This window comes from Astatotilapia calliptera, chromosome 7, assembly GCF_900246225.1.
Source record: "Astatotilapia calliptera chromosome 7, fAstCal1.2, whole genome shotgun sequence".
In the NCBI taxonomy this organism is placed as follows: Eukaryota; Metazoa; Chordata; class Actinopteri; order Cichliformes; family Cichlidae; genus Astatotilapia; species Astatotilapia calliptera.
Window position 1 is genome coordinate 37,756,104 of NC_039308.1, and position 10,120 is coordinate 37,766,223.

The 10,120-nt window shown below is 40.2% G+C and overlaps 1 protein-coding gene across 1 annotated transcript in view; it reads left to right on the forward strand.

The window, feature by feature from the left end:
- Positions 1 to 2,430, forward strand: part of LOC113026160 (plancitoxin-1-like) — a 40,390-nt gene extending 37,960 nt beyond the window's left edge. Inside the window, exon 8 of the mRNA XM_026174622.1 lies at positions 1,457 to 2,430. Within this exon, the coding sequence (XP_026030407.1) occupies positions 1,457 to 1,875 (419 nt within the window). The 3' untranslated portion in view covers positions 1,876 to 2,430. The remainder of the gene's footprint in view (positions 1 to 1,456) is intronic.
- Positions 2,431 to 10,120: the final 7,690 nt, after the last annotated feature.

A 10,120-nucleotide genomic window follows, 5' to 3' on the forward strand; every position in this document is an offset into this window, starting at 1 on the left:
CTGCATCTGGCCAATCCACCACCTCTCATTGTTCATGCCATTACAAAAAAAATAAAAAACAAGTCACTGGGGATATGCCCGGTATGCCCGATGGCCAGTCCAGCTATGTTAACCTGCAACCAAATCTGCAGCTCCATACAGCAATGTTACGACTTAGATTATATCTTATAACTCATAACTCTTATATGTTAGCTGCCCTCAGTAGCATACTGTCTGAAATATTCGACGGCTGCAATAATTCTTTAAGTGTTTTTTCCTTGGTATTCTAATTTCACCGAAGTTTACTAAACTCAACAAACTTGATATTACTTACCGGGACATTTATTCTGTCCTCATTTTCTTTCACCGAAAAATTGTTTCCTGCAGTGCCATCTTTCGCGCTTGGCTCTCCTACCTTTGCTAACGTGATGCGCATAGCGCAGAAGCGATGCTGCATTCACTTACACTCGGATATCTGAGCGTCACCGTGAAAATATAATCGGACATTTGATATTTGATTGAATTTTATTGTTTTACCTTTGGGGTGGCACCTGGGGTGGCCAGTCTGGTTTGGGGGGTGGCCTGTGCCCCCCCCAGGCCACCCCGCTGGACACGCCATTGATAAGGAGAACTTTTTGAATGTGGAGAACTGATATCATTTCCAGTAAGATTTAACTTGACGTCATCAGGGTAATATAAGAATGAAAAAGCATCCGCCCTGCGGAGATTGTTGTTGTACGTTGTCTTCCCACACTTCTGCGCAAAGTGTGTAATAAAGATCACTATTTTTGGCACCTACCCGGACTCGGCCTGCTTTCTTCTCTTACCCAAGTCGAACGAATCTTAACACAAAGTAAATAGTTTTAAAGGTGAAATCTAGAGGAAACATCAAAATTTGTTAAAAATTGCCAATTATACCCTGGACCCCAGAGGGTTAAACATTTTTTTTTAAAGTAACGCAATAGTTACTTTTCAAGTAATTAATTACTTTTAGAATCTTCTAACTCAGTTACTTTTTTGAAGGGTATAAATATCACTTTTTGTTTTTCCTTTTTATGGCACGGATCCCAGAATTTGTCGTATAATAAATAAACCATTTTTTTTAAAGTTGCGAAATATTAATAATAATATGTATAGTTGAAAATGCCACCGGGTCAAAATGATCTTTGCAGCATATTCAAGTGTGAATGATGAAACCTCATTTAATTCTGAGGTAAGGTCTGCTAAAGTTTATTTCTGAACCACATGTGGACTTTTGTGTAGATGTCTGTGTGCCATTTAGACTCTTTTTAGACCGCAGATCAATAGAAAACTGCTCAGTGGGTTTGAATTTGATTCCTATGTGTACATATGTTCAAATAATAATCCAGTTAAATCAGAACCACAGTCTGATATAACTGGACTAAAGAGTGAATGCTAATATACGAACACTGAGGCAGCCCATGTAACACCAGTGCTGTTGCTGTTGTTATTACAGGTGGAGATCTTTATGTCACTATTTCACAGAGAGTCAGCAGCGATCTGCTCGTCCAGACGTGGGGCTGCCAGGCTGGCCGGGATAAATCCTTCTGCAGAAAGAATAAATTCAAAGTGGAAAATATCAAAATGATAGAAACTAGCCTCAGTCAATGGAAGAATACACAGGACCATTCCAAGTGGTGTGTAGCTAAAGATCCACAGAATAACTGGGTGTGTGTTGCTGATGTAAACAGAGCCCAAAGCCAGTACACTAGGCATGGAGGTGCACTGTGTATTAATGATAAAAGAATAAAAGACATTTTTAAAAATCTTGCAAAAGAAAGTGAGGACTGTCAAAACAGGAGCCTCCTGGACATCCTGGATGTCCTGAATCTTCGAAATTTCCTGAACATCCTGAACCCCGACTGTGATCCATAGCTACACACTGACTAAAAAAAAGTCTGTGTTACTCTAAAGCATTTGGCATGTCTAAAAATAATTTATATCTTAAATCTAATGAGCTCTTTTCCTGCATGTTTTAACCCATGACCATACAGAAAGATGGGGTAGAATTACAAGAGAAATAATTAGATAAATGCACTGCAGATTAATAACTACCTAATGATGATAAAGTAAAGTAATCTCTTATATTCATATTCATGGTTCTGTTATGTTCACATGTATCTTGCCTGGAAATTTAATATGAAACTAAATGTTGAAAAATTATGTCAAGAAGCAAAAACTTTTGGAAAATATGTTGCGATCTGAAATGTATTATTATAGAAATAAACTTATAACAGGAACATGCTCATCCTCTGCTAATGTTTTATATGCAACAACCAATCCAGATGTGTGGATATACAGTGTAACCGACATCTGAAGTCACATGTCTGGTTTGTAACATCTAACTGTAGGATTATTGTTGTCGTGTGAAAACAGATGATGTGTGTTTGCCTTGAAAATAAACTTTAATCATATTTAAAGTGAAGCAAATGACATGTTGAAATGATTCTGTTATTTAAAAAAAAGTGATTCTTTGATGCACAGCCTGAGCAAAGAGTGAAATCCTCACAGAAATATGCAATCTTTCTGTGCGTCATGTAAATGAACTGTCCTGTTTTTGTTACAGTCAGCACAGATTTGAATCTCATGTATTTCAGCCGGAATAATAGATTTCCTGTCTGCAGCATGTGTGTTTGGAGACTCTTCAGAGAAAAGTTGCAGCTTTGAAAATTTACCAGCCACTGCATTTTAACTGATATCTAATCTTTTTCAAAACCTAGTTTTTAGTAACTGTGCCAGATGTGGAGTGTTTCCGTTTTTCTAGTGGAAAATCTTCATTCACTTACACATTCAATACATCTGTTCATTTCTAGAAGAACATGAATTAGAAGTGATGAGACCGGTCTGATATTTTTTTAAATGATGTGATATCAAATGAAAAGTAGAAACAAAATGTGTCAAACAACAGATAAGAAAGGAAACGGGACTGGTACTTTGTGGCATACTCACCCTTTTTAGTCCTTTAAACCAGGAAAACTTTGTGCAAATGAACAGAGAGCTGATGGATGATTAAAAAACAAAGAAATAAAAAAATGAGCAGATCCATGTTCAGGATCATTAATCAACACCTTTTCATCACATTTGTTGAGTGTTTCACAAACTGTGGAGCAAGTGTTGAATAAGATGAGAAACACTTTATTGTATTCCTCCCATCATTTTATTTCATTTACACTTTCTTTATCCCATCAGGAAGGCAGGTTTCAGTTCCAGAACAGCTGTTAGTTTAATGAGGTCAGTATGATTTAATATGGTGGGTTCAATAGTCTAGGGTTACAAAGTCCAAAAAAATTAAGTAACAAAAAACCAAGCACATAAGATGCACAGGGGGCCATACCCGGGCGACAGCGAAGCAGTGTATAGCAACAGAGACGGAGCCGATGCAGGAAGCCCCGGGAGCAGACACGGAGCTCCTCAGGAGGGCAGGCAGGAAGCTGGGCTGGAAGCCGGCAGCAGACACAGACGCCTTCTAGCAGATGCCCAGCAGTGCAGGCGGACCACGTCTTGAGGCCAGGTACGTAACACAGTCACAGGTGTAGCTGGCACAGGAAGTATATTCTCAGGAACGGTCAACTTGGGCTCAGGATACATGGGCCCAAGAATGGCCAACTCAGACAGCTCAGCAGACTCTGGCTCATGATCTGGCAGCAGCAGAAGATGCTCAGCCTCAGGTGCATCTGTGTCTGGCAGCACAACACGGTCGGGTTCAAACAACCCAGAACTTTCAGGCTCAGGGACAGCTGACTTGGGCACAGGATTAACAACGTCAGCCAGTTCAGACTGCACAGGATACATTGGCTCAGAGTTAGCCAGTTCTGGTATGAGGTGCATAGTCTCAAATGAGGCCAGCTTGGGCCCAGGCACAACTGTGTCATGGGAAGCCAGGTCAGATTCAGATACTGAGGGTGCTGACTGCAGGACCCCAGAGAACTGGGGACTGTCACCGTGCAGGACAGGTGTAAGGAAGGCACCAAGCTGAGCAGGCACAGAAGCATCCACTGGCTGAGAGGACTCTGGGGAGGCCCTGGCCAGACTAGTCTCAGGAGAGGGCCTAGCATCAACCATTCCAAGTAGAGCAACAGGGTGGGGACTGGTGTTAACTGTCCTGGGTGTAGGGAGTGCAGGGCCTTGCAGTGTAATGTCCATTGAGTTTTTCAATGTGATCTCTGTCGGGCCTGGCAAGTTGGTCTCCAGCCATTAATATCCAGCACCCAGAGCATGTGATGGCATCAGATCAAAAAACACCTGAAACAAAAATAGATTTTTTTAGGGAAAACTTGTCTTTCCATCGTTATCAGCCAGCCATCTGCAGGATGGAAGACCATAAAGTAACTAAATAATAAAGTAACTTTGTGTAAAGCCTGCAGCTGTGTTTTTCAAGTTTTGTTCATTTTATTTTTAAATTTAGTTTTCTACTGTCTTTGTAAATTGCAATGCGAGGGAATCCAAGTTTAGTAAAAGACTGTGAGAACATAAAGAATTAGTGAATTCCACCATCTGCATGGTGGAATGAAAAGCTTCAGAGGATCTGTGCACACGAGGATCAGGCTGGAGAGCTTTGATGTTGGTGGTGTTCAGGAACACCTATGAACACCATCAACACAGACATGGGTCATCACTGGATCATGAAGTTCAGACTCTTCTTTGTAAAGAAATAAAACCACAGTGCAACAATGAGCAGGGACCCAGGCTCAATTAAGATGGACTGAGGCCAAGTGGAAAACTGTCCTCTGGTCTGACCAATCAAAATCACACACTGCTTTGTCTCCGCAGTCTGATGTGTGATGTGTGGAGGGTCCGGGCTGCGAGGATTATGGCAGTGGTGAATTTTCCCAGGAGAAGCTGGGACCCTGTTTACTAGAAGGTTTTAAAATCTCTGTACTTTTAGGTGACAGAAGGAGACATGTGGCCTGGTCAAAACACAGAGAGCTGCACTCTAAAAGATCTTTAAATATAGTAAACATACCTTGTGTGCCACAGACTGCTCCCAAACACGAGGGGACAAGTAATGCCTCTAAAACACTTAAGTTGGCTTTATTAAACGTTAGATCTTTAGCTGGGAAAACATTTTTAATTAATGATTTAATCACTGAGCACAGCCTTGATTTTATGTTTTTAACTGAAACTTGGTTGGACCAAAGTAACAGTGGAGCTGTTCTCATCGAGACGACCCCTCCTAACTACAGTTTTATCAGTGAGGTCAGGGTGAGCAGGAGAGGAGGAGGGGTTGCTGTCTTATTTAATGAATCATTTCAATGTAAGCAGCTATCTCCTGGAAGTTTTCAGTCTTTTGAATATGTGGCTTTACAGCTGAAGGCCCCATCCAAAGTTGTGTTTCTTAATGTTTACAGGCCTCCCAAATACTGCACAGACTTTTTTAATGATCTCAGTGAACTGCTGTCTGTGATCTGTGTTGATTTCGACTGTGTAATTATTGCTGGGGATTTTAACATCCATGTGGACAACCCTCAGGACAAAGGGACTAAAGACCTGAGTAACACTCTGGGCAACTTTGGGCTGACTCAGCATGTAACAGAGGCCACACATAATAGAGGACACACTCTTGACCTACTGATCTCCAAGAGCCTGAGCATTTCAAACATTACTGTGTCTGATGTGGGCTTATCTGATCATTACTGTGTTTTCTTTGAAAGTAAAATCTCAGCCCACACAAATATATCAACAGCAGTGATCACAAAACGGTGTATAACTGAACACAGTAGTGAGATCTTTAACCAGGTCTTCCCATTAACACCTGACCTGTCCAAAGGTTCAGTCAATGAGCTCGTCAATAGCTTTAAGGCAAAACTGTTAAATGTAATGGATACTATTGCCCCCATTAAGGTGAAGGTTATCTCTGGAAGGAAAAAGTCTCCATGGAGAAACTCCACACTGGTGAAAAATGAAAAAAGAGAGTGTAGGAAAGCTGAGCGCAGATGGAGAAAAACAAACCTCCAGGTTCATTATGACATCTATAAAGAGAAACTTCACAATTATAATTTACAACTGTGGAGAGCAAGAAGGTCCTACTTCTCTGACATCATCACTAAAAACAGCCATAATGCTCGGGTCTTATTTTCTACAGTTGACAGGCTAACAAACCCTCCTGTGCCAGTGGCAGCTGAACTTCATTCAACCATGGCCTGCAATGACTTTGCCAAATTCTTCACAGACAAAATCCAAAAGATTAGACAAGCAGTTGGTACATCAACAGCAGATCCGGGATATGTACTGTGTCCACCGAAAAACTGTTTAAACACCATCAAACAGTTTCACCCGATTAACAGCAAAGACCTGGAGGACATCTTAGGTCAACTGAACTCCTCCTCTTGCTGTTTAGATGTCCTGCCAACAAGTTTTTTCAAAAAGGTCTTAAAGACTTTAGAGTCAGACCTGTTACAGATCGTCAACTTTTCCTTAATGTCAGGTGTGTTTCCAGAACCACTAAAAACTGCTGTAATCAAACCTATACTGAAAAAGGACAATCTTGACAAGACACAAATGAAAAACTACAGGCCGATCTCAAATCTCCCATTTTTAAGTAAGATCATTGAAAAAGCAGTTTCCCAACAGCTCAATTACTTCTTAAAACAGAATAACTGCTACGATGCCTTCCAGTCAGGTTTTAGACAGAACCACAGCACTGAAACCGCTCTGACAAAAGTGTTTAATGACATATGTCTGAACACAGACAGTGGAAAAATGTCAGTCTTAGTTTTACTGGATCTCAGTGCAGCATTTGACACAGTTGACCACAACATATTACTCAAACGACTGGAGAACTGGGCAGGTCTTTCAGGAACTGTACTAAACTGGTTCAAAACATACTTAGAAAACAGGAAATACTTTGTATCAATAGGTAACTTCACATCCGAGCAGACAAGTATCACATGTGGAGTTCCCCAAGGTTCCATCTTGGGACCCCCTCTGTTTAACATTTACATGCTCCCACTGGCACAGATTATAAAGAACAACAAAATAAACTATCACAGCTATGCAGATGACACACAAATATATATCACAATGTCACCAGGAGACCGAGGCCCTGTACAGGCTCTTGGTAAATGCATTGAGGAAATTAATGACTGGTTGTGCCACAATTTTCTCCAACTAAACAAAAACAAAACTGAAGTAATAGTCTTTGGCGCCAAAGAAAAACAATTACAGGTCACCAGAGAACTTCAATCTATACATCTAAAAACCACAAACCAGGCGAGAAATTTGGGTGTAGTGATGGATGCAGACCTAAACTTAGAAAAACACATTAAGACAATAACAAAGTCAGCTTACTATCACCTCAAGAATATTTCAAGGATAAAAGATCTGATGTCTCAACAGGACCTGGAAAAACTAGTCCATGCATTCATCTTTAGCAGGCTTGATTACTGTAACAGCATCTTTACAGGTCTACCTAAAAAATCAGTCAGACAACTACAGCTCATTCAGAACTCTGCTGCTCGAGTCCTCACTAAGACCAAAAAAGTGGACCACATCAGTCCAGCTCTGAGGTTCTTACACTGGCTGCCTGTCCGTCAGAGGATAGACTTTAAAGTTCTGATGCTGGTCTATAAAGCTCTGAATGGTTTAGGACCAAAATACATCAATGACCTCCTGACCCAGTATGAACCTTCCAGATCCCTCAGGTCATCTGGATCCGGTCTTTTATCAGTTCCCAGAGTCAGAACCAGACACGGAGAAGCTGCATTCAGCTTTTATGCTCCTTATATCTGGAACAAACTCCCAGAAAGCCTCAGATCAGCTGAAACACTCAGTTTATTTAAATCCAGGTTGAAGACTCACCTGTTCTCAGCTGCATTTGAATAAAGCACCAAATCCACACTTTTAAGCTTAAATTTCAAAACTTACATTTAACTACTGATTTTATCTACTGTTCTGATTTTATCTGTTTTGATTTTATATACTGTTTTGTTTGTTTGTTTGTTTGTTTGTTTGTTTGTTTGTTTGATAATTAGTTAGTTTATTTGCTTGTTTTAATCAATTTTAAATCATGCTTTTTATTTGTTTTTGTTTCTAATGTCTCTGTAAAGCACTTTGAATCACCTTGTTGTTGAATTGTGCTATACAAATAAACTTGCCTTGCCTTGCCTTGCCTTACATATCAGTACTTTTGAGACTCTGCTGTCTTCCACCCATTCTAGAGCCAGCAGTATGGCATACAATTCAACTGCATATGTACCCAGACGATTTGACGTTCTTTTTGCAATCTTGATATTTAACTCTGGAATTACCACTGCTACACTAGTTGCTTCAGTCTTAGGATCTTTTGATCCATCTGTATAAACCTGTAAAAATTCACTGTATTTGCTCTCCAATCTGTTATAAAGTTTTTGACAAATATCTGTGGTCAATTTCCTCTTTCCAGTGTCTGTTAATGATCGGTCTACGTCAACATATCTCATTGTCCATATGGGTCGTAAAGGCCACAACACTGTCTGACTGAAGTCTTTGTCATACACTTTAAATGTTCTCGCTCTATCATCCCCAACCCACCCAAAACTATTTTTAAAAACCTTCCCTCTTTCCCAACAAGTCCCTAACACTTTCTTAACAGGATGGTTTTCGTCATGACCTTTCAAATTTATCCAATAATTAACCATCAGCTGTTGCATTTCTCCCGATTCCACTTGTAGAGCACATATTGGTGTTGTTTTAACTGCCCCTAAGCAAAGTCTCAGTGCTCGAGCTTGAATTACATCCAGCGTCTTCAAGGAAGTCTTAGCCGCTGATCCATATACCACACACCCATAATCCAATCTTGATCGAATCATCGTGATATAAATACTCTTAAGTGCATCAAAATTAGCACCCCATGTCAGTCCCGCTAAACACCTCAAAATATTAAGAACCTTTTTACTTTTCCCCACAACGTGCTCTATGTGATCTTTCCAAGTTAATCTCTTGTCAAAAACCACACCTAAAAAACGAAAACAATCCACCCTTTCCAACTCTTTCCCATACAAGTACAACAGTTTATTTCCCCCAATTTTCCTAAAAACCCTCTCTGATTTTGCCTCCCATCTTTATACACCTCCACAGACCTGTCCAGACATGTCAAGACATCTTCTAGATGGAAACACCATCTATGGACATGTCATGTTCCTCCTTTGCCCCCCCCCCCCCTTTTTGCTCTTTGACGCACTGGCATGACTTGCAATTTTGGTGCATTTCTTTTCTTCCACTCCACCCAACAATGCTGCAGCTCAACTTCCCTAATAACTCTTAAGTTTCATACAGACAGAAATTACTTCTCCTTTTTCTCATGTCTTAAGGACCGTTTAACTCATACACACACATTATGATTTTTTATTAATCTTTTAGCAATGCAATGCATACATAACTCTTTTTATTTGATTCTACGCTTTAACAGACACAACAACTTCCCTTATTTCCATTTGTGACAAACATGCCAGAGACTCTCACATTCTTCTGACACTCAGCTGTATCATCACTCTGGGTTCTTGGCTTGCAAAGAGCCAATTTATGTTAGCAGCATAATACATGAAAAAATGTTGCTGTTTTAGTTTTACCACTGCAAAACCATCATTTGCATCAATAAATTAGGGTAATTATTAAACTGTATTATGTAAGACCAGTCCAATTCTCTGTGCAACACACATAAATTATCTCTCACCCTTTCCTTGACCTTCTGATGGTGTATTGGTGGAGTTACAACACTGAGGATGCTAACTCATGGCTGACAGTTGAGCTTCCAGACATCATATATTCTGAAACTGTGATCAGTCTTTATTGCTGAACTCTGTTTATTTCAGGTTTCTCTTTTGATAAATGGGGTAAATCTGGACTACTCCAGTCTCAGATTTTTTTAGATCCACTTATTTAGTTTGGTGGTTATTATTATGGAAAAATGTTCATGTGTTCACAGGTCGCTTCTTTCGTCCGACATGCAACTTCATTCATCCAACAGTTCAACAGCAGCGAGTCACAGATGAGACAGACTGTGAGAGAGTTCCTGAAGATTGCAAAGGAACTCAGAGAAATGCAGAGTAAAACTGACACTGCGAGAAAAGTGGGAGTTGGATTTCTTATTGGTGGGATCTTAGCAGCTCCATTCACTGCAGGAGTGAGTTTAGCTGCAGTTGCC